This window comes from Octodon degus, unplaced genomic scaffold (genome assembly GCF_000260255.1).
Source record: "Octodon degus isolate 3935 unplaced genomic scaffold, OctDeg1.0 scaffold00028, whole genome shotgun sequence".
NCBI lineage: Eukaryota > Metazoa > Chordata > Mammalia > Rodentia > Octodontidae > Octodon > Octodon degus.
This window is the reverse complement of record NW_004524604.1, coordinates 9473548-9498038: the sequence shown is the minus strand read 5'-3', so window position 1 is coordinate 9498038 and position 24491 is coordinate 9473548. Positions and strand designations below refer to the sequence as shown.

Sequence of the window (24491 nt, the reverse complement as noted above, 5' to 3'; positions counted from 1 at the left end):
TTAAAATAGTGGAATGTCAGAATGGTATCTCTTATGAAAGTTATTACAAGTATTAATAAAATCTTTCTAGTGAATATTCATCAGATAATGATTCTTATTTTGTGGCTAGACATTTTAGAGTAATAAATTATTTTCCTTTTTTTTTTTTTTTTTTTTTTTTTCTTTTAGCTCTGTTGGCTTAGCAAAAGCAGCTCTAGAGGCAATTAACGGATTCAACCTTTTTGGCAACCAGGTAAATGAAAGAAGCCTTTGATTATTTCAATTGCATGTTTAATTAATTTTAGTATTCATTAGCAAAGTCATTTCCTTATAATTGTTAACTACCTGAAATATAAGTAACAGCTTGTGCTTGGACAACTTTCCTTTGCAAATTATCTGCCAGTTAAGTTTTACTTTTTTTACTAAAATAATTTATTGTTTTAAACAACTCTATAAATAATTGTAATGCTTTGGTTCAATACTTCCCTCAAATTTCTTATTTATGTGTTAGCATCTTCATTCTTTTTTAATATTCCTGACATTATGTATCATATGTTCCATGTCAGTTTTCACAGTGATTTTCCTTTAGCATATGCAGTGCTCAGGGGAGTTGTTATAATGTATACAATCAGATAATAGGAAATTTTGATCCTAATGTTACCCTTTACTGTTATGTATCTGCAGTCTCATTTCCTTGAAGATAAAAGGAAAAGACTAAAGGTCACTTTACATTTTCATAAAATTGTTAACCAAGTTTTGTATTAAAAGAAACTAATCAACTGACTGTAGATTGAGTTATCAATGGAAGGAAATAAAATGCAAGATTAAAGGCTATTCTGGACCAAGAAGTAGGCTAATTTTTTTTTAGAGCAGTTTTTGTGAAGATTCCCAAAATGGCAAGGCAATGCGAAATTTCTAACTCATAAATAATGCTAAGGTATTAAAATCATAAGTCATTGAAGATACATTTTAGGAAGTTACTCAGGTATGGCATTTATGATACTGTCTATCTGGAATCTTGAATTTAAGAGAGTTTCAAGTTGTAGTGTGATATCACAACTTCTTCTGTCCCTCTCCTTCTATAACTTCATGTGGTATATGGGTTCTGGTTACATCTAGGATATGAGGAATAGCTACAGATAGGATTGGGAGGAGAATACCTTTTCTGGGTACACCGGAATTAACCCTGGTTCATTCACTTTCCATACTACAAGAGGACAAAAAGGAGAGGGAGAGCAGAGAGGGGAGAGGAGAGAGGAAAGAGGAGAGAGAAGAGAGGAAAGAGAAGAGAGGAGAGAGGAGAGAGCAGAAAGGAGAGAGAAGAGAGAGACAGAGAGAGACAGACAGAGAGACAGAGAGAGAGAGAGAAATACAGACAGACAGATGGGGAATTATTAAATAATGGTATTATACTATTAGTTAGGACAGGATCACTGTATGCTCCATACCTAAGTCTCAGCTCATCATCTAAAAAAATAAATAATAGTAATAGGATCTAACCCAAAAGTTTTTGAGGCAAAAAAAAGTCTTCCAAAAAATTATACACATTTCAGCAGTTTACTGTGCTAATAAATGTTTGGATGCTAGTGGCCAGCACTTTGAGTACCTCTTACAATTATAGGGGCCAAAGGTAACTTTTATAAATCTCATTATGTCTCAAATTTTGTATTAAAATGTGTATCATATAAGTTTTTCTTTCCCTGATCTACACATTTTTGGTGAACCATATAATACAGCAGAAGCTTGGTAAAAATTAAATCCTCAATAAAGTGGGTAAACAAAATTGGACTGAAAGTCCCCCAGAGAGCATCTAAAAGACACTAAAGTGCCATGAATTTTGTAAATCAAAGTGATATAGCAGCAATCTATAGAAAAATACAAATCTTGTGAGCATACGAAATCTATGGCATACCAAATAGTGAACTGAATGAAACTGAGTATCTCTAGGTTGAATGTGACATAATAGTGTCCTCTTTTTATTTTGCACTAGTACTATGTCTTTTGATGTAACTGAGACATACATGTTACTTGTATGTCTTTAAGTCCCCCCTACCTCCACATACACCCACACACATACATTCAGTTATCTTTTCTAACTCTAGCTAGCCTCAAGGCATTGATTTTTCCCAAAAGGCTTTCGTAGTTCACTTAGCTGTAATTCTAAAACAACCGAATTTGTTTATCAGGACTTTTGTTTCTCAGACAGTTTTTCAATCTTGTGTGCACATTAAAATCATTTGAGGAATTTGAAAAACAATGCTGATGTCTGAGCTTATCCTCCAGGGATTCTGATTTAACTGGTGTGGGAGGAAAACAGCATTGAGGTATTGTAAAATTGTTCTGGAAAAGTGCATCCAAAGATGAGTGTAGCTACTCTAAGAAGAATTAAGTTTTGCTTTGCTTAGGTTATGTCTGTTTCCAACATAACTATGCATCAAATGTTTGCCACATGGACTTCCATTTGATTATTTCAGGTAGGAGTAAGTGAAGAATGTTTTCTTCCATTTAGCCACATAAGTATTATATTTGCAAGTAGAGCTTCTTCTTCTCCCATTACTATATAAACGTCTTAGTTTCACAACTTTTCTTGTGGCCTTTCATCTGAGGAGGGATAGTGCAGAAATCTGATTTATTTTTCTGGTTGGTGGTGCTGGGCATTACATCTAGGGCCTATGTGTGGTAGATAAGTGCTGTGCAATTGAGCTATACCTCCAGTTCCAGAAATCTGACTTTGAAAATGTTAATATCCCTATTTCTATACTAGTTCAAATGATAAGGTGCCTGCTAAGCAGCAGCACATTTAAAAGTGCATGTGATCTTCTGAGTGTTTAATCATTTTATAATGTTACTCCATGTCTTTAAATAGATGTTCTCTTCCTAAAAATCAGTGATGCAGAAAAGAACTTTGATAAAGGAATTCTGTTTATTCAAGTGAAAACTTAAAGACTGTAATATTTGGGTGCAAATTTTAGGTCATATGAGAGTTTATTTCTTTCCAAATACAATTGGTATAGTGTTTTACAAGATCTGATTATGTGTGTCTAAGTAAATTAAGTTAGACCTTTCAAAATATGCATCTACTATTGATGTCAACTCAAAAGAATTATGGATCTTTGGAAGTGGAAAAGCCCGCTCAGAATGAATGGTCAGAGTTCAAAGTAGTGTTTCTTGGATAACACAGCAGAAGGGCAGAACTAAGAATTAAACCAAAGCCACTAGATGACAACTGTTTCTAGGGGATCTCTCAGATCATGGATGTGTTCTTCCTTTATCATTTGAAAACTGTTCATTTTCTTTGAAAATCCTGATGCCATTTTCTGAATAATAAATATTGAACTTCTGAAGAAGGTATCTACTTCACAAATAGTATGAAAGACTTGCCTTTTGCCTTTTTGTACTTCAGTATATTAGATAAATATTAATTTTATTTTTATAGACAGTTGGTGGGTGGCATTTCTTTGGTTATAAATATGTATTTCTCTATTTTCTCCTTTTTCTCAATAGTCACTTTGCTTACTATTCAAGAAAAACATCACTTAAATCTCTGCTCGGAAACTATTTTAGAATTTTTTTTTCCTTTGGGATACCTAAGAATATAGTGTGATAAAATGATGTATGTGTTTTAATGGTCAATTGACAATAAAGAATTAATTTGGGGCAGTGCCACATTTAGAAGCATACTCCTGAGTCTTTCATAAAAGAATCATGCATTTCATGAGGGTCTCAAACACATTCTACATGAATATGTTTATAAATATATTTAAATGTTTTTAAGTACCATTTGGTAATACTTATATCAAGATTTACAGTATTAAATGTCATGGATGTAATAAGCAGTAATTTTGTGATTCCTGAATTTGAGTTTAGCTCCTTTTCTCCTAAGGTACAGCTTATTATCTCATATAAAGGAAAGAACCCTTGATTGTTTAAGGGGCTGCTAGAAACAACTTGTGGGTCAGGAAGAAAAAGTTGACTGTTTACACACCCATTGCTGCTACAACCATGACGTAAAGAGAGTTTCCATCAGTGAATATCCTTTCTGGAAGAGCACTCTTCTCCAGCCTGTACCACAGAACTAAGGAGCAACATGATACTGCATAGGGCAAGAAATCTCCAGATAATGGTTTTGTGGTCTGGTTTGAATTCCAGAATGAGATCCACTGACTTTTTTTTTTTTTTTCAGTTGTAGGAGGCTAGGGCAGAAAAGCCATTTATTAGTTCAGACTCAGATGACTGATTAAAACAGAAAACAGAGGCTCAGGCAATCCTTCAAATAATTTTTACTTTTAATTTAGGCCGTTAATTTTAGCAGTGTCATACAGTCACAGATGGTACCACTGGCCTCATGGTATCTCCAAAGTGTCTGTTCTGGTCATAAATATCAAGGAGAGAGGTAAAAGTGTGAGTATGGTACTTTTCTGCCATTGAAACTCTTGTCTCCATGACAGTGGTCAAGTAGAATCATCTAATCTGTTTACTAGAACAAAAATAGTTATCAGAACTCCTCTTGGAGAGTAAAGTTTGAGCTGTCAGTTATAAAATATTCTGTTTTGAGTCAGGAGATTAGTGTAGGAGATGGAAGATGAAAATCAACTATCCAAAGTTAATCAGATACTCTGAAGTGACATATACCTATAAAGTAGCCTTTCATATTCTTGTTTTTGATTGGTGAACTCAAGATGAATGAGCTGAGTTTAAAAGGTGATGACTAGAGTGACTGATATGCAGTGACTCAAAGTGATACACACATCTAGCTTCCTTTGAAATTTACAATCCTAAAATTCTTCTTGGTAACATTTTTTTAAAAACTTGCTTTTGAGTATGGAATACTGACCCATGACCTTGGGTAATTTTACTCTCCTGGAAATCTGGGTCACAATGCCTAAAGCATGATACTATATATTTTTGTGAGAAGATAGCCCAACAATATAGAAAACTAACCTTTGTTCTTACTGTTACAATACAGTTTTATTATGAGATTAATTTTCCCAGTTGGCCATATTTCTTAGAACCTAACAGATAAAAATTGGGAACTTAACACTTTGATGAATTTAGATTATTTTTGGCCAGACAATAGAAGTTGGCTCTTTACTTTATCAAATGAAGAGAATTACCAAATTTGTCATTTTACTTCATTATTTATAAATTATCCTATTTAGATTGCATCTTCTAAAGACTCAATTTCAGGTGATTTGGCATGCAATTAATTTTATTAATTATTAGCCTCAAGATAAACTATGGCTCCTATTATTTTGTGTAACAGGCTCCTCATGTACTATACCATTTAGTTTCTGGGTGTTTTCTTGTAACTGTTCTATTTGCTTTTGTTTCTCCAAATATTCAGATCTGAGCTTTGATGCTCATTTTCTCTGTTTTTGTAGGGACTTATTATTTCTTCCATGTAAGCTACTTACATGTTATTTAGTTGTGCACTGCCATGTGCATGCTGTAGGTATTTTTTTCATAATTTTTTCAATATCCTTGGACTGGATATTGCCTAAGTCAATTTCTTGAGATCAAAGTTCAGAGCTTTCTTGTTTCTCACAAAGCAGAGTGCACAATACTTTAGTACTTACTGGGTAACCATTCGTTGAAAAAATAAAGATGAGAGATTGAGATTCTCAAATACTAGGAGGAACAGTAAAACATCAACCTGGTTAAGAGACAGCCTCACTCATTCCCTGTTTATCTGTTAGTTTACTTGCTGGAGTTAAAGTGTTTTTCAAAAATGATGCTCTGAACAAGAAGTCACTCTGTAAGCTAATACTCATGTATGAAAGTAAGTTAACAGAAGAAATATATAGCTAGTGAGTTTGATATTTGGAGTCTCTGGTGCTATTAGATTTGAAGTTTCAGTGTAGGTGACTGAGATCAGGTATGTTAGTTTCAGGGTAAGTAATCTTTGAAGTTGGTGAGAACTGGGATGAGGTCTAGAAAGTGGTATTCAAGCAACATGAAATGTATGATAGTTCTGTTTCTCCATATCTATTTTTTGAGTATTCTCTTGTGGTGGAAGGAATATTTGTTTTCTCATTTTATTGTCCTCTCAAATATTTAGCATTTCAGTAAAAGAAAATTATGTTTACTTACAATTGTGCTGTTGATATGGAAGGGACTAATGGATAAATGGTTTAAAAAAAGTTTAATGTCAACAGATCAATTGATATTTTCTGTCACATGTATAATGTTTTGTTTTATTTTGTTTGTCTTAAGGATTGAATGCAGTGCCTTTGCACTGAGCTACACTTTCAGCCCTGTTTTGTTTTTCATTTTGAGATAAGGTTTCACTAAATTGTCCAGGCTGGGCTCCAACTTTCCATCTTCTTGCCTCAGCTTTCCAGCATGCTGGGATTATAGGCATAAATTACCATACTTGCCTCACATAGTTATCTCTCTATTTCAGGCTTTTTGTTCTTATTTGAAATTTTTTTCATGATAATTATATAACCCAGTGGTTAAACCTTAAGCTTCTGTGTTCAACTTGATTTTATACTCTTGCTTTGTTGAATTAAGGCATAGCATTCTTTTACATGGAAATAATAATACCTGTATGTGGGGATTTAGTTATATAAGCCATATGAACTATAAAGTTCAGTGCCTCACACTTAATAAATAATACTGAGGGTTGTTTACATTATTGTTAAAATTCTCTTCATAATTCCATCTGTAATTCTAGATTCTACTTAAATTTGTTTAGTTTGATCATGTAATCAACAATCTTTGTGAGAATGTACAACTCAAATTTATGCCTATATTTGTATTTTTATTAAAATAAATATTATGAAATTAATACATTTGATTTATAAGAAACCAAGATAAAATGTAAAAATAACTTTGTTATACTTGTATAGTTAATATTGTTTATTGCAAGAAATTTGAGAAATACTAGAAGTATTAAAAAGGAAAGTTAAGATTGCAGTAATCCCATAGTCAAATGTCAGTGTCAGTATTTTTGTGAAATTTCACACAGTAAGAATGCCATGTGGATTAAAGTCCTTCAAATGTGTTTCTCTTTCTCATTACAGGGCTGTTCATGGTCAGTTATATTTGTGGATCTTGATGCTCACAATCGCAACCGGCAGACTTTATGCTCACTGTTACCCCGAGAATCAAGATCTCATGTGAGATGTTTTTACAATAAATTACAGTGAACTATCATTACAGTTTTTTATAGTTTTATGTTAATTTCCCACAAAAGCACCCTAAAACATTAGGAGTCATCCAGAAAGATGAGACAGGTAGATTTGTCCCTCACTCTTGTGGCCTGCAGAAGTGTTGGAAGGTGAACACTTGTGAATATAGCTGTTTTGTCCTTGGAGTCTTTTGTAAGATGATGAAAAATTGACATTACTTTCTGGTTTCTTTGGGAAAGAAGCAACATTATGCCAAATGAATCATTTTTGTCATGGAATGTTAGAAAACTACATTACATCATTCATACAGTATTACTTTTCAATAAAATTTCCTTCCCATTTCTTTTCTCTCATTAGACTTCCATTTTTCTTTTCACTGATGATTGTGTGTGCTTATTGTGCCTTACTGCACACTTTTGTAGGGAAATTTTATGATTCTAGTCTGTTAATAATACCTAAACAGTTATTTTAAACAGATATTTTATGATTCTAGTCTGTTAATATACTAAACAGTTATTTTTAAACAGAGTAACATAACTGTTTAAAAATAACTTATGAAAGCAGTATAAGATTATGATAAAGCAAAACAAGATCATAAATAAGCATTATTAGCTTATTTAATAATATGCCATCTCTTTATTCTACCCTTCAGATATAATCTTAGGATGACAACATTTGAAGATACATTTTTCTACATATTTTTATGCATATATACATAAGATTTTTATTTTATAAACCAAGAACAATATTGTTCATAATGATTGTTGCCCTAGGTCTATGAATAAACATTTTGTTAATATCAATAGATCTGTTCATGCCAATAAAGACATTTCTTTTTTATTTAATTTTTTATATTTTTTGCTTTACTTATTGGATGCAGAGTCTCACTATGCAGTTCAGACTGGTAGTGATCCTCATGTCTCAGCCTCTCCAGCATTGGGATTACAGATATATACCACCAGGCCTGGTTTTGGGGCTGGCACAGAGCACCTGGGGTTCCAGGACTGGCATGACAATGTGGTACCAGGGATCAGACTCAGGTCCTTGTGCTTGCCAGGCAGGTGCTTAGACTACTGAGCTATCTCCCCAACCAAATAAAGAAATTTCTGTCATGCACATTTTAACTGTTTCTATAATAATAATTTTAAGGCTGTAAATTTACTCAACTAATGTGCATTCTTCAAAATTTTTTTTACTTTTATAAGCAAATTGCTATGATCAACTAAGTGGTGATGAATATTAGTGGTTTTGCTAGTGGTCATGGGGGCCTGATCCATGCCCTTTAAATTGAGCTCTATCGTCAGCCTTTGCCACACACACTTTTTAAAATTTTGAGCAGGTTCTCAGTAATAATTTGCCATGACTTGACTTGATCTTGCAATCCACCTGCATCAATCTTTGCTTCTTGGAGTGCTAAGATTACAGATGTGTGCCACCCTACTTGGGTGTGTTACGTTTTTATGTGCTCCTTTAATTCATATTTTAAAGCTTGAGCTCAGAGTTGAACTTTGAAAATTCTCTTTATTAATAAATAAAATTTTATCTCCTCTATTGGGGTCACTGAAGCATAATATAGAAACATTTGCCCCGTGAAAATGAAGATTCCTGATCAGTTGGATGGCCTCTTTTGATTCTTCATTTCTAAGAGTCTCCTTGGGCTGTGTAGATCATGTTGCTACAGACACTTACAATCTCTGTTTCTCACCAATCCCAGAACACAGATGCTGCCTTGCTCCCTTGCATCAGTTATCCTGCTTTTGCCCTGGATGATGAAGTGCTATTCAGCCAGACACTTGACAAAGTGGTGAGAAAATTAAAAGGAAAATACGGCTTTAAGCGTTTCTTAAGGGATGGATATAGAACATCATTGGAAGATCCCAACAGACGCTACTACAAGCCAGCTGAAATTAAGGTATCAAAAATGTTTCAGTTACACGTACATGATAGTTGTCAAAAGCAGATATTCAGGAGGATGACTTCTTAAGTTTTGGTTCCAGGTTGCTACTGAATGGCAGTGTAACTTGGGGCAAGCTAATTAACTGTGTTCAATATTTATTGGTAACTGTTGATTGTGCCTATCCCATTAGTTCTTGTGAGGAATAAATGACTTACAATGTATAAAAAGTGCGTAGAAGTGGACACCATAAGTACCCAATAAGTGTTAGCTTTTATTGCATGAGGCCCTTTTGTTCATTGTGAGCCTTGTTGATTCATTATGTAGTTGAACTTTTCTGTCACATTTTGTTAAGCAAATGCTTTCTATTAAAACTTCCTTTTCTTTTCATTTTTCTTTCTTACTTGCCTCTCTTCCCTCCTTCCCTTCCTTCTTTCCTTTCTTCCTTCTTTGCTTTTTCCCTTCCTTTCTTTCATTTAGGTACTTATTTTGGAAATACAGTTCTCTAAATGTTCTGCTTTAAAATACTATATATTACAGATATATACACCATTATATCCAAGTTTATACTAGATATTTTTTTTTAAATTGGATATAGAGTCTCACTATATAGTTCAGACTCATAGTGATCTTCCTGTCTCAGCCTCCCCAGTGCTGGGATTATAGGTATGTGCTACCATGTCAGGTTTTGGGGCCAGCATGGCACACCTGGGGTTCCCGAGCCGACACAACATGCGGTACCGGGGGTCAAACTCTGGAACTTGGGTTCTTGCGCTTGCCTTAGACTGCTGAGCTACTCCCCTAACTCCTATACTAGCTGCTTTTAAGTCATCAAAAATATTGTAACTTTCCCCAAAAAAGTTAGCCTCCTTGCATACTGCTAAAGACTTCTCTTAACAGGAAGGCTAAAAATTATTTTTCTAAGCATGCTCTTAATTCACCTTACTTGCTGAAGATAGGTACAGTCTCTATGAATCTTTGTATAGCACATACCTAAGCAACATGAGACCTTGTAGTTGTCAGTTAACATGCTACTCTTCTGCAATTCAGTATACACTTAGCTTTGCAGGACAACCAGACAGGCATTTATCATTTTATTTAATTTCACAGTTTACTATCATTTGGGAGCATTGGAGCCATTTTATTGTGTACAGTTTTGAAATTTTACAGCAGCATTACAATCTGCAGGTTGGGATAAAAGATGAACTGTTCTCTTAAGCACCTTCAAAAATTTCTTTTCTTTTTAACTCCTTTCTTTCTTTCTTTCTTTCTTTCTTTCTTTCTTTCTTTCTTTCTTTCTATGTATGTAGTACAGGGCCTACAGAATCTCACTACACAGAATCAGACTCGTAGTGACCCTCCTGTCTTCAGCCTCCCATGCACTGGGATTATAGGTGTGTGCCACCATGCCCAGTCTCAGTTGCCATCTCAACTCCTGGGGCAGGCACAGCATGCTGTGCATAGAACTCCAGTCCTGTGCTTGCATAAGCAGGTGCATTAGTCCACTGAGTTATTTGGCTTACCCTGTTTAACTCATTTCTTAAAGTAATTTAGCTCTTGTATATTTTGATTGGGCCACCTGCAACTATCTCTGTTCATACCTTCAATGTTGAATCAGTCCCGTGAGCTTCCACTATGTCTGCACTGCTGCTGAATATCGCCAAGGGAACCACAAACACTGAATACATATGGTCTCAAATTCAGGACCTGGTCTTGGTTCCATCCTCATCACTGCTTTCACTTCTTGTCTTTCCTGCTCTGTGATCCTTTGAAAGGTTTTTTGTTTTCCCTATTCATGTTCCTAGCCTTTTGCTTCTTATTTCTGCTGGATAGTCTTTCATTTCCTGTGGCCTGCTCTGCAGCATCTCCCCTTCAGCTGCCTCCTGTCCCACAGTAGGTGTTCTCTGCTTTCTGACACTCACCCTACATATGTATACCCTATTCTCTTTTTATTTTCTTAGGCATCTCATAAGAGTTTTCTTCTCTGATAAAGGAGTGTGTTTATCTCCTTTGTTCTCATCTTACTCTCTTCTACCTTCTCTGTTTGCTTTCCCTCAACTTAAATTAATTTCTTCCCATTTTAAAAAATACAGAAACTCTCCCTCAACCCTCTCCCTAAGCCTCTCTGCTTCCCCTCCTATTGCTGTTTATAAGTCTGTTTCTGGAAGGCCTTATGTATATTTGGTGTAGACCTTGATCTTCTCCAACTCATTCAGGGCCTTATCTTTTCACTGTCCCCATAGGCACTGCAGGGGCTGTGCTGACTTCTGTCAGTTTCAGCCACTGGACTATGGTGAGTGCTTTTCTGACCTTATTTTACTGAATGTCTCATCATTTGTGTGTCTTAACTGAGTCCTCCTTGAAAAATTTTCCCCCATTTGCATGATTTTTCTTTCTTCATTCTCTGCTTATGTCTGTCACTATCCTCAGTGTCTTGTACAAGTTCCTCTTTCTCCACCTCCTCTAAACATTGCTCTTTTCCTGGGGTCCATCTTCAACCTTACTTGCTCTTCATTCTTACCATGATCAAGCTGTCACTGTTGTTATTACTTATTTTTGTCCCTAACTTATGCCTCTCCCCAATGCCTGCTCATATATGCTGCTGTGTTTTGGACACTTCATTTTAGATGTCCTTATAGTTAGCCTGTATGCCTGTATTCAGCTCACAGCTTTCTATCCAGGCCCCAAACCTGCTTGTCCCTTTATGGTGTTCATTCTGCTCATCTACCTGTCTAAGTCTTAAAAGCTGGCAGATTTAGCCTCCTTAAAAATCTTAAAATTAAAAAAAAATCATAAAATTATGTCCCTTTCTTTCCTTTAAGTTAGTGGTTGTACCTGGGGCAGTTTTGTCTTCCAGGGGATATTTGGCAAGACCTGTAAAACTTTTTGGCTGTCACTTTAGAGGGTCTTACTGGTATCTGGAAAGAAGAGATTAGGAATGCTACTAACCATCTATACAGCACAGGATAGCTCCACAACAGAGAGCTATTTGGCCCAAAACATCAGTAGTAATGAAGCTAAGATACTGTGTTTAGGCTGCTGTGTTTTATTGTTGGGTTGCTCTGGCAGTCTCCTAGCTAGAGTCCTTATTGATTGTCATACAATTATCTTCAGTATTCTCAGATTCCCATTCCTTGCCCACCAGCAAGGAAATCTGGTGCTGTTCTGTATTCATTAGTGGCCTCTATTACTTCAGATCAAAGTCTCATTTTCTGAACATGACCTCTATCCTGTCCTGATTGTAGATTAGTTTTGTTTGTTTGTTTTGAGACAGGATCTCACTATGTAGTCCAAGCTGGTTTGAACTAGGCTGGTCTCAAACTCATGGTGATCCTCTTACCTCAGCCTCCCAAGTGTTAGGATTACAGTCTTTTGTTAGCACACCTGGCTGGGCTTTAGTTTTTACTAGTACCTCATCCTTGCTTATTCTAGAAAAATTAGTTTGTGCTCTTTTGGTTCTGTGTGGGTATTCCTAAGTTTATCTCTTCAGTGAAGCTAATTGAACATTAGCTGAGACATACCTTGTCCCATGAACACTTCCCTCCTTCTCAAGGCAGTCTTCAGAGTTTCACTGCCTGTTTCAGGTACACCATGTGTACATGAGGTATGCTGGACCAGAGTTACTTACTTACATCCCAGCCTGTGCTTGAGTCTGCGAGCCTCAGGGAAGTTGTCTGTCTTTGTTTTCATAGCTCTGTCTAGTTGGTGCTAGGCATTAGTAAACACTTAATGATTATTTATTCAGTGATTACTATTTTATGTAGTAAATAAATGAGCTTTTGAGTAAAAATAGCACTTACATTTTTTAAATTTTATGTTAATTTTTTTTTAATTTTTAGTTTCTCTCTCCTTTTTTTTTTTTTTTTTGCGGAACTGGGGATTGAACTCAGGCCCTTGCGCTTGCCAAGGAAGTGCTTATTCCATTGAGCCATCTCCCTGGCCCCTTTTATTCTCTTTGTTACAGGGTCTTGCTATGCAGTTCAGACTTGTAGTGTTTGTCCAGGCTCAGCCTCCCCAGTGCTGGGATGACAGGTGTGCACCACCATGCCCAGTTTTGGGCCCACACAGCATGCCCAGGAACTGGGGCTGTATGACATGCAGTACTGGGGATCAAACTCAGGACCTTGCACTTGCCAGGCAGGCACTTAGACCGTGGAGTAGTGTCCCCAGCCCCTTGTAATTTTTTTAAAAAGCTCAAATATATGTATAAAATCAGTTTTACTTAAAGTTATTTCTATAACTTTATATATAACCTAAATAATTACTCTAATTTTTTAAGTAAAATTTAATATTTTATTTTGTTTTAGCTATTTGATGGCATTGAATGTGAATTTCCCGTATTTTTCCTTTACATGATGATTGATGGTAAGTAAACTCTTTCCTGAAATTTAACCTGTAGGATATAAGTGGTTTTAAAAGAGCAGAAGTGAAATATTACTCCTTTCAGCTAACAAAAGACTGCACTTCAGTGCTGTTAACTGCTTAGCATTTTTTTGCTACTCGTCTGCTTTCTGAGTGACGGTTAAATCATGTAAAGATTTTAAGCACTACCTTGAAGTACTTAAATATTTTTCTTCTTTGCAAAAGCTTTTATTATAGATATCATGCATGCTATAATTATGGCATTGTAAATAATCTATATCATGACTTTATAGAATCAAGTTCTTGACAAAATATCTCACACATTTGCATTACTTTTTTCAATTTTATTGTAACATTTAACATGAAAGATTACCACAATAATTATGAAGGAGTTAATAAGTTCTTCTAAAGCAGAATTGTGATTCCTATTGAACACAGATACTATTTGACTTTATATTTTAGGAGTTTTCAGAGGCAATCCCAAACAAGTCAAGGAGTATCAGGACCTTTTGACTCCAGTGCTTCATCAGACTTCAGAAGGTATAACTTATTCAAGAATGTTCCTGTGAGATGTATAAATGAGTCCTTTACAGTATACAATCATTTATATTAAATTTTAACATGAAGGAGGCCTCAAATGAAATTAGAAAGTGTAGTATCTATTAAGTTGTGTGTGTGTGTGTGTGTGTGTGTGTGTGTGTGTGTGTTTAGTACAGGGCCTATAGGGTCTATAGGTCTACATAGATCAGACTCATAGTGATCTGCTTGTGTTCAGCCTCCCCAGTGCTGGAATTACAGGCATGCACCACCATGCCCAGTCTCAATCAGCATCTCATTGCACCCTGGGGATGGGTCTGGCACCTCAAGCCAGGGATCAAACCCTGGCCGCTGCTCATTGCCTAAACAGGCACTTTAGTCCACTGAGCTTCTGGCCGGCCCTTCTATTAGTTTATTTTAATAAAATTTTTCAAAAGTTTAATTCAGTGAGACAAAGATAGAAATGAACATAGGCAGTCATGGCTTTAGCAGTGCTGTGATGGTTTGCATGTGAGTGGTTTTGTTTTTTTTTTTTTTTTCATTGCTTATTTATTGTGTAACTTTTTCACTCTGTGTAATACAACATTAATATAAGGTGGCTGGTTTTTGTCCTGATCATCAAAAAGGCTATGGCAAGGTCTTCCCACACAGCAGACTGCCTAGGGAGGCTCTTCTCTGGTTTGAAGGAACTAGCATTGTTAAGAACATTGAGTCTCCTCTTCGAAGTTGCTTCTAGGGCCTTTATCTACATATTTTGAATACACACTATTATGCTAAAATGTCATCCTCTGAGGACGAGTGTGATATTTTATAAATGGTCAAATTCCCAGTCTTCTGAGTCTACTCATTTCAGTACAACCCTCGCAGGGCATAAAAGAACCTAACTGACTATTCTATAGAATTGGAAAATTAATTCTCAAAGAAGTTCCTTGCAAACATAGTTGTCTAAATATCCTAGGGATGGAAGTATAAAGTAGAATAAGAATATTCTCATGAAAGAAAAAGCTTTTAAAATTCTTTTATGTGGAAGTTAAAAATGATTGTATGCTGGTTAAAAAAAGGCATGAAGTGTCATTCACAGTACTTGGTTCCCTTCCTGTGTCACACTAAGTTGGTGATATTTGATGTTTTCCACAAATATCTTAACTAGTTCATATTTTATGCCCATTGTTTACATTCTTATTTTTATAATTTTATAATTCTTTGTTTTGATTAAATATTGGATTACAAATACATACTAATTTTAAAAGCAGTTTTCTTTAAATATTAAATTATACATATTAATTTTTAAAAACACGTGTGTCTTTGTGTTCTAAATAATCACTTGCTTATTGAGTGGGATAATGTAGTGTATGTAATATTTGGGAATCAGCTGTTTTGGTATTCAGATCCTTTTAGTATGCATAAAGATTGGAGTTTTTCATGCACTGCCTTTCCAGCTTCATCATGTTTGGAGAGTGATATCCAAAGTATTCTTTGTGTATTGTAAAGCATTTCACTGGTTTTTGACATACATATTAGTATTGATTGATGCCTGAAGAAGGCAGCAAAATCTTAAGGAAATCTTTGTAATTTTATTAGAAAAATTAAGTTGTCTATGGGTTGATATTGCAAAATGTACTCTAAAATGATCCTACTCCTTACAGTTTAGTTTCTACAAGGAATTTTAAAATGAATTAGTCATATAGAAATATGGATTTTTCCCTTTATTGATATCAAATAATAGAAATGGGCTAAATACCTATTTTTATTTTTATTTTAAAGAGAAAAAAAGAAAAACAAATGACAAGAACCAAGTCAAAAGCAAAGCAACATAAAAAAAAAAAGTGGCACAGAATTTCAAAAGAAGAATAGAAAATTAACAATGGTTGTTATGTTACATATTAAACAGGGATTTCTTTGCTCTAAGCAATAGCTCAAGGTTATAATTCTTTATTTACAATTATATAGTATCTATTTGTATTTCTCTGTGCTCTATATATTGCATAGTGTATATTTATTGACTTGTTTAAAGCTCTTAAAATTAAGCGTTGTTAAAAAAGATGTGTATACATTGTAGTCTAAATCATCACAGTGTATTGTTGACTTAGTGTTTTGAAATCAAGATTTTTCTGCTTTTCAATGGATATACCTGAAAGGAACAGGAATATTTCATCTTCTCTAGTTTGTCAGACCCACTATCTGAAGTAAAATTGTTCTATCTGTCTGCTTTCTGGTTGTTTCAGGTTCAGAGAAATTGTGGAAGGATACTACTTTGTTATATTTTAAATATATGTATTCTTCAACTTTATAGGATATCCTGTTGTACCAAAGTACTATTATGTGCCAGCTGATTTTGTAGAATGTGAAAAAAGAAACCCTGGTAGTCAAAAGCGATTTCCTAGCAACTGTGGCCGTGATGGAAAACTGTTTCTTTGGGGACAAGCCCTTTATATCATTGCAAAACTCCTAGGTAAGTGTAGAAGGTTAGGAACATTTTTCTTCCTTGTTATCAAACTGTTAGAATTAAGTAGATCTTCACTGATATTTTTCTTACTTTTTGGGTGGTAGTTTATTCTGTTCAGTAGCCTTTGGGGAGTTTCTTAGTGTATGAAAGTATACTAACATATCTGTTTTACCGAATGGTGATGGATGGTTTCTGGGAAGAAAGTCAAATAGGTGTTGATGTCATGATCACTTAGGGGGGTTTGCATTCAGCTTAGAAGGATTTCTAGCAGAAAGTTATGAGAACTTTTGAGTTATTTTTATGTGATATAGTACAGTTTGATTTCATATAACAGTCACATTTGGATACTGTTAGTAAACTGCTTCTCATAAGCAGTAATAGGCTGTTTTTGAAAATTCTTTTTCTAGAGATAAATGTTGATAGTTTTCTTAGCTGAAACCTTAATGAGACTGTTCATAATTCATTGGAATTTTTAACTCCTCCCACAATTTTAGCTGAATCAGAGTACACTTGGGCACATGGAAGTAGAAGTAAATTTGGTAAACATAAAAAATTATTCATGTCCTGTATCATTTCTTGATAAAATTTCAGATATGACAAACATTTCTATCGAAAGAGCTATCATTTTAAAGTCAGAATTCCTTTATAAGAAATAAATTATGAGAAAAGCTTTGTAAATACTTAACCTGAACTAAAAAAATATTTCTTTCTATATGAAATACCGTTATTGCCCTTGTTTTAACATTTTTATGTAAGTCCTAAATTAAGACTGTGCTGTCAGAGTAATCATCTTTAGTTTCTCTTTTTTTATATTCCAGTAGAGATGAGTATTTCAAAGACCAGCTTGTCAATTAGAGCTGTTTTTTTTCACTATGCTCCTTTTCTAACTATATTTCTGGAGTGTCTGTGTATATACTTAATGATAATCTAAGAACATATAGAAAAATCTGTTTTAAAAAGGGCAGCTTAGGGACCAGGGAAATAGTTCAGTGGGTTCAATCTCTGGTTCCGAAAAAAAAAAAAGAGAGAGAGGGAGAGAGAGATCCTGGCTTAAAAAGGGCAGCTTTTTGAGAAGCAGCTGACTTTTTTACAGGTTTTACTTTAATTTTTGCAAAGGGAAAAGAAATATACATGAAACAGTTTTCTTAGAATCAAGCTAAGTTTGGAAGGATTATCTCTGGTTAGAATGTTTTCCATCTCATTAATATAAATTTTAAGAAGATTTTGATAACAAATAAAACATTTTAGTAGAGGAATTTTAACCTATGTAAGGACAAGAATTGTAATGAGAATTGTAAGTTTCTGTACATTTAGAAATTATAAATGAGGATGGTGAATTTTTCTGTGGTATAGAGCCCGAAAACTGACACCTAGGATCTGGAATTTAAAGTTAAATCCTTTACCTCCTTGCCTTTACCAAATGTCCAGTCTGGGGTTAATACAATTAGAAGGAGAATTACTTGAGCAAAGGTTTTGAATAAAATTGACAAGGCTAATGAGTTAGGAACACAGATTTGAATGCACCCTCCATAAGCAAATAGAGGTTTTAAAAAAAAAAAACCTGTAGGTGTGTGTTGATTGATTGATGGGTCAGCATCTTTAGCAATGAGGAAAATGCAAATCAAAGCTACAATGAGATTCTGCCTCACTCCACTCAGAGTGGCTAGCATCAAGAGTACAGAAACAAATGCTGGCAAGGGGGAAAAAAGAAAAAGATTGAGAATAGTGTCAATCAGTAAAAAAAAAAAAACATTGCTCCTTCCTTACTGCAAAATAATGGGAGATGGATCTGGACTATAGGTATCATTTTTCTTATGATAAGACTAGATTACACATAAATAGTACAGGTCATACCTTCATTCTTTGTTTCATGACCATCAAAAAGCAAAGCAGAAATACTGCAGGGCTCCATCAAAAGAGTAAACAACTTCTTTTTTTTTTTTTTTTCATGCTGAGCTTCTAAGAAGACAGTAGAGAATGTGCAGAAGGTATTTGAAATATGAAACCACATGCCAATTTCCTGCTGATAAGAAAGAGATGTTGCATACTCATTAATACTCTGCCATAGCCTTGTGTCATCTGGTTAACAACTCACTAGTTAAGATGTGTAAGATTTCAGAAGATTGAATTGTTTAGTTGTTCTTTTCTATATACTTTCCTCAAGAACCATCAGATGTATGTGGACTTTTAATGACTTAGCACATTTACTAATAAAATCTTATTTATGATAGGAAATTCAGATATCTACATTCTGTGAGCATTTAATTAGTTACTTTTTTCTATTTGTGTTTTAGGAAAGGTTGTACAGGGTATTCAGGTTCTCACTACTAGATCAGATTCGTAGTGATCCACCTGTTGAGACAGCCTCCCAAGAGCTGGGGTTACAGGCACGAGCCACCATGCCCAGTCTCAATCGCTATCTCAGTGTGCCCTGGGGATGGGGCCAGTGCAGCAGGCCCGGGATAGAACCCCAGGTCCCTGCACCTGCTTGGAGATGCTTTAATCTGCTGAGCTACTTGGCCAGCCCTTAGTTACTGTTTTTTATATGAAAGTAATAGTGAATCTGTAAAAACATTGTGTAATATATGATGCTCATGCACTCAGGCCAGTTTATATTCCACTGAAATCTAATAAAAATATTTTGCCTATGCATGCCTAACTGAATGATTCTACAACAAATATGTGGCTTCTGTTTCATTGTTAGAGAAAAAAGACACATATGCTACTTTTTAAACCAAGTGCTGAACACCTGTGATTTTAGAATATGATTAATTTTTATGGTATTTCCTTTTATGCCTTAGAAAACTGACTTAGAAAATGAATATGTGCTATACAGTAAGTAAAATGTAAGCTTGTCTATTTTACACTATTTGCCATATTTTATGATAAAATATTTGTCTTAAAATTAATCATTAATTATAACTTCAACTTGTTATGCAAATTTGAATGTCTCTTGCCTCTTTAAAACTACTATATGGAAAGTATTTTTTCAAGCTCCTTGCAAAAATAACCCTAAAGATATTTATCATAACAAAGTCCCTTTAAGATCATAATCTTTGGACTGAAGGAATTTTTGAAGTTCTGAATACTGAACAGATATAACATTAGTAATAATTTTATTCTAAATCTGTTCTAACATCATTATATAGCATATATACATGTTATTATTTAATATATCTGTCACTTAGCTTTAAGAAATTTTAATTCAGGGTCTTAGCTTGGCTAAAATTAAAAATAAGCATGTAACCAACTTATTCTGCATAGGAGACATTTGCATTCTGCTACTATTTGAAGATCCCAAATCATTATAGATTAAAACTTGATGTACTACATAGATTAAGGAAGAAGAGCAGGTGAATTTTTTAGGGTGGATATTTCAAAAACATTAATAAACATCAGTTAAAACAGGTCATGTTCTTTAAGCTTGAAGAATTTTTAAGCAGTCTTCATTAATTTTCTGTCCCATACACACAAGCCCCTAAAATGTTTAGAAGAATGAAATTGTCCTTGAATTTTAGCAAAGATCTTTTTTTAAAAAATGGGGATTATCTCATTTCCTTGGACCACTAATAGGGACCTTTGAAATGATTAAATATAAATAGAAATACTTTAAAATATCCAAAGTAGTACATATATATAAGTCCCCAAGTTAATTGTTGACTTTCTAAATCTCTTCATTAAGTTATTTTTTGGAGTCAAATTTATTTTCCTGTAGACATTAAATGATTATTAATACCCAATAAATTTGTAACCATTATGTATAGATTGTTTTTCTAATTTTGGTTTTTCTTTCATCCTCCTCTCTTGGTTTCTCTTCCTTTTTCCTTTTCTTCTGGTTTTTCTTGGAGTACCAGAAGAAGTCATTGGTTTTGAGATTGTAAACATCATAATTAGTTCAGAGTTTGATTATGCATTTCTTAACCTCTACTGCCTAAGTGACTTGAAAAACTTATTTTTAAGTTCACTGAAGATGTTTCTTTATTTTACAAGGAATTGCTAGTGAAGAAACCCACAGAAAGCATTTATTTTACAACAAATATAGACTTAAAATGTACTTCTAGTTCTTGTCCTTTGTTCTCTCCCCTTTTCCTTCCAGCTGAATTTAGGAGATAGTATATGTAAACATACATTTCACATCTTTGTTCAGGCAGGCAGTCAGAATGCTCATGAGCTTCTCTTGCAGGTATGCTGTAGCCACAAAATTAACCAGAGAAGAAAAACAAAATAGAAGAGACCCTACACTATTTGCTGTTTAACCATTCCGCTCACTCATTCTAATTTTGGAGGCCTCCTCTTTGATAGTCATCATTATCATCCACTGGTTCTACTACTATTGAATCTATAGTAAAACCAATAGGACCTGTTTTTCTTTCTTGCTGAGGGCAGCCTGTTTGGATGTACTACCTTCTAAGTCCAGTGTTGTAACGAAGGTAGTTCTATTTTATTTCATTCATGGTGTTTCTTGCTATAAGTTGACCTCAAAGATAAAAGCCACTTATTGTAGGGATCCATTAATCTCAATCTTATTGGTTCTACACAGTGAGAAATGGCAGCAAGAATGAGAAAAAGATAGACAAGAAGACAAAAGTTGAGCTAGGTGGTGGCTGCCCTGCCTGGTAGGTGAGATGAACCTACCTGCAGAACAAAACTGATGCTTATTTATACTTTTGCAAAGTTAGTAACACTGTGACACAAGATTGCCTAGGGCAACTAATAGCTGATGTTAACCAGACAGGATGTTTAATCTCAGGACTGAGGTAGCTTGTTTGCTTTAAGGCACCGAGTCCTATTCCACCTATACATATTTGACCAATATTCTCGCTTCTGTGGCTCCCAACTGCTTATTAATCCTCAAAATTCTTTTTTATTCATTTATCAAATGCCTCCTACTGTATGTGAGAACATAGGAAACTGAGGTCTTTTCATTGGCCTATTGACTTCAAATACATCTTTAGTATATTGCATGGTTTTGTTATTGATTAAAGATAAAATGAGTAGATAAGAGAGTATAAGTAACATTTCTATATTGTAGTTGCTCAGAGATTTCCTAGCTGTTACATTTTAGGAAACTTGAAGCAGAAAGGCATTGATTTCTGAGCAATTTCATTATTCTTTTTCATTTTATCCATGTGATTGCTAGTGACCTAAATAGGGATTTCTACACAGCAGGTATATATACAGCTTAAAAACAGATGTACTGTTACTCTAGAAGCTTTTCCTAGGAAAATTTTGGGTTTTTAGCTTATTGTAAAAATAACTGGCTTTTAAAAACTAAAGCATTGTGGTTGGATTTCTCCTAGAGATACAAATAAAAGTTGTGGTCCTACCCCTAAATTTACTAGTGAAACGAATATAAAAGCAGCTGTGGCTTAGAGAGTCGGAGTAGGTATTTTCTATGTTGTCACAGTATCTTTCAGAAATGCTAGTAGTAATAATAGTGCCCAACTTAAAATTTGTCACATTCTGTGTTTGTCTTTTACAATCACTTAGGTAATTCTAATTTCTCTGTGAGATGGATACTGTATGGCATAGGTGAGGAAACTGAGGCCTGGTACAGTTTAGCAACTCATCCAAGGTCAGATAACTCATGCCTGACAATTTGTTGATTTATTCAGAAATCTGCAGGGTATTTGTATTGTCTGTAACCTCTGTGACAGTAAACTGTTCTTATTAAAAACAAAACGTTTTCTAGCCTAGTAAAATATTAAATTGCATTTTTTACATTTATGTGATGATTGTTTAAAAAAGGTTTTTTTTTCTTAAATGTTCTATAATTTTCTAGTAATGTGCCTTGCCCATTTAATACTGGTTGTTTTTCTTATTAAGCTGCATGAATGTTGTAAGCAATAAATAAATTAAACCTCTTGATATTTTCTGAATTGTTTGCTTCTAAATTTCTATGCCAATTTTTGATGATCAAATTAAAAAAAACTTTGTAGAGTCTATTTTCTTAACATTTTGCCATGGAATTTAAAATCTAAACTTAGTCTATTTTCATTAGGCAATTAAATTTAAAAATAATATATAAAATAATGGAATTTGGGGATATAAAATATAGGATTGAAAGTCAACGTTTTTCTTCCTCCAAGTGGCTAATTTCATAATACATGTCCCTGATAATGCCATTATAGTTGAGAATCAAGATTTAAAGTATAATTTCACCTTGTGAATTTTCTGATCCTTGTGTGAGTTTTTTTGTCATGATGAAAAAGGAAATATTTTTTGTTAATTAGCCTTTAAATTATCATTTTATTACAGAAAAAAAATATATAGTTGACTGGCTTTGGTGTTTTGTGATAGGGTCTTACTATGTAGTGCAGACTGACCTTAAACTCTTAAACTCACTGTATAACTCAGCCTGGCTTTGAATTTAGGGTGATCCTTCTGCCTCCGCTTCTTGAATGATGGAATTTCAGGCATTCACCAGTATATCTGGTTAAAATAGTTGAGTTTTTTAATTGAAACATAAAACTTGTACATGTTTATGAGTTTCCATGTGATGCTTCAATGTGTACATTGTATAGTGTTCAACTTCTTAATATTTTCTTTTTACCCTTAGCACTAATTGTTATGGTAAATCCAGATATTCTCTTAGAGAATGCCTTCAATAATAACAAAAGTAGTATTAACAGAATAATGAGGAAAAAGTGAGAGAAGGAAAGGCATCAGGTAAATTGTTGAAGTAAATTCAGAATAAATTTTGTAGAATTTTCTGGGCATAAAAATACATAGAAGTAGATTCCTATTTTTTTATTTTTTAAGTATTCGAAGATAGTTATCTTTGTTTATAGAAATTCTTTATTATCTTGTGCTTTTATCCTGCTCTTTTAATTTCCATTTTAAATATTCTATAATTAGTTGAGTATAAGGTCTTTCAGGCTTGTCACTCTTCATCAGAAAACACAAATCATTGCATTGCCACAATAACGACCTCTGTGTTTGCTCCTGAATAACAGTAACTAATGCTGTGTGTGCAGGGGGATGTGTTTATTAATTTGATCTTTTAAGGATACCTATTAGTTCTATTATTACAGAGGTTAATGATCATGCTAGATAACGTTTCCATATTGGTTGACCCACTGACTTATTCTTCTGTTTGGTTTGTCAGTATGTGAAGTTTCTCTGTGTGCCTGGATCTGTGCTAGGTACTTGGGCATAGCCATGAATGAGAAGCATAACAGAATATGGTTATAGATGAGTACATAGTAGAAGTTGGAACATTATGCGAAATACAAAGTGTGGAACAAAGAAAGAAATATAAAGTAATGCAAAGAATTAACCTTTCAAAGAGGCTTAGATAGCCATTTGATTAATGTCAGTTTTGGAATATTAGCATTTATGCTTTCTGAAGCTATTTCTTAACTTATTGGTCACCACTTCTAAATAGCAAAATAAAAGTGGAATTTTGTTTCTATAGAATAACAAGTATAAGCTAAGGACTTGTTGGTTGTGTTTTGTTTTTTTTTACATCAGTGATCATACAAAGAGCTAGGAAAATAATTTGCTGCTTGTTTAGAATATCAGTGTACTAATCAACCCTGCATCATGAGCTAAACTGAAATTTTTTTAAATATTTATTTATTTTTATTTATTACATTTATTTATTGTGTGTGTGTGTGGCCAGCTCAGCCCACCAGGGGGCGGGTCTGGCTGGCATGTGGTGCTGGGGATCGAACCGCGGTCCCTGTGCTTTGCCAAGCTTGTTTCAAGTAGGTGCTTTAGACCACTGAGCCATCTCTCCAGCCCCAGCTAAACTGAAATTAATAAATTCAAATTACTTTAACTAGACTAGTAACATTGTGGTTTAAATTTTTCAAAGGTATTATTTTGCAAAGAGAGAACATTTGCTACATACTGTCCATGAGCAAGTTCCTTAAAAAATATTTGCCTTTTTTGTCTGTAAATGATTGGGTAGTTTGAAGATTAATATATATGAAATACTTCAACTATGACAAATACTTAGTAAGCATTATATAGATTCAGCTGTTGCCTTTCCTCCTCTCACTTTTTCTTATTATTCTGTTAATACTACTTACATTATTATTTAAAATATTCTCTAGGAGTTACTAAAGCATGTTTTGATGACTTTGTTAGATAACTTTACAGATGTACTTGAAAGATACCCCAGAATAAAATGTAA

The 24491-nt window shown here is 34.2% G+C and overlaps 1 protein-coding gene across 5 annotated transcripts in view; it reads left to right on the top strand.

Annotated features, from left to right (window-relative positions):
* Phkb (phosphorylase kinase regulatory subunit beta) overlaps positions 1–24491 on the top strand; it is a 268116-nt gene that overhangs the window by 157474 nt on the left and 86151 nt on the right. For all 5 annotated transcript variants that reach the window (XM_023712979.1, XM_004629191.2, XM_023712977.1 and 2 more), the window contains 6 exons: positions 169–232; positions 7005–7100; positions 8827–9024; positions 13314–13371; positions 13831–13908; positions 16199–16357. In XM_023712979.1, the coding sequence (XP_023568747.1) occupies positions 169–232; positions 7005–7100; positions 8827–9024; positions 13314–13371; positions 13831–13908; positions 16199–16357 (653 nt within the window). The remainder of the gene's footprint in view (positions 1–168; positions 233–7004; positions 7101–8826; positions 9025–13313; positions 13372–13830; positions 13909–16198; positions 16358–24491) is intronic.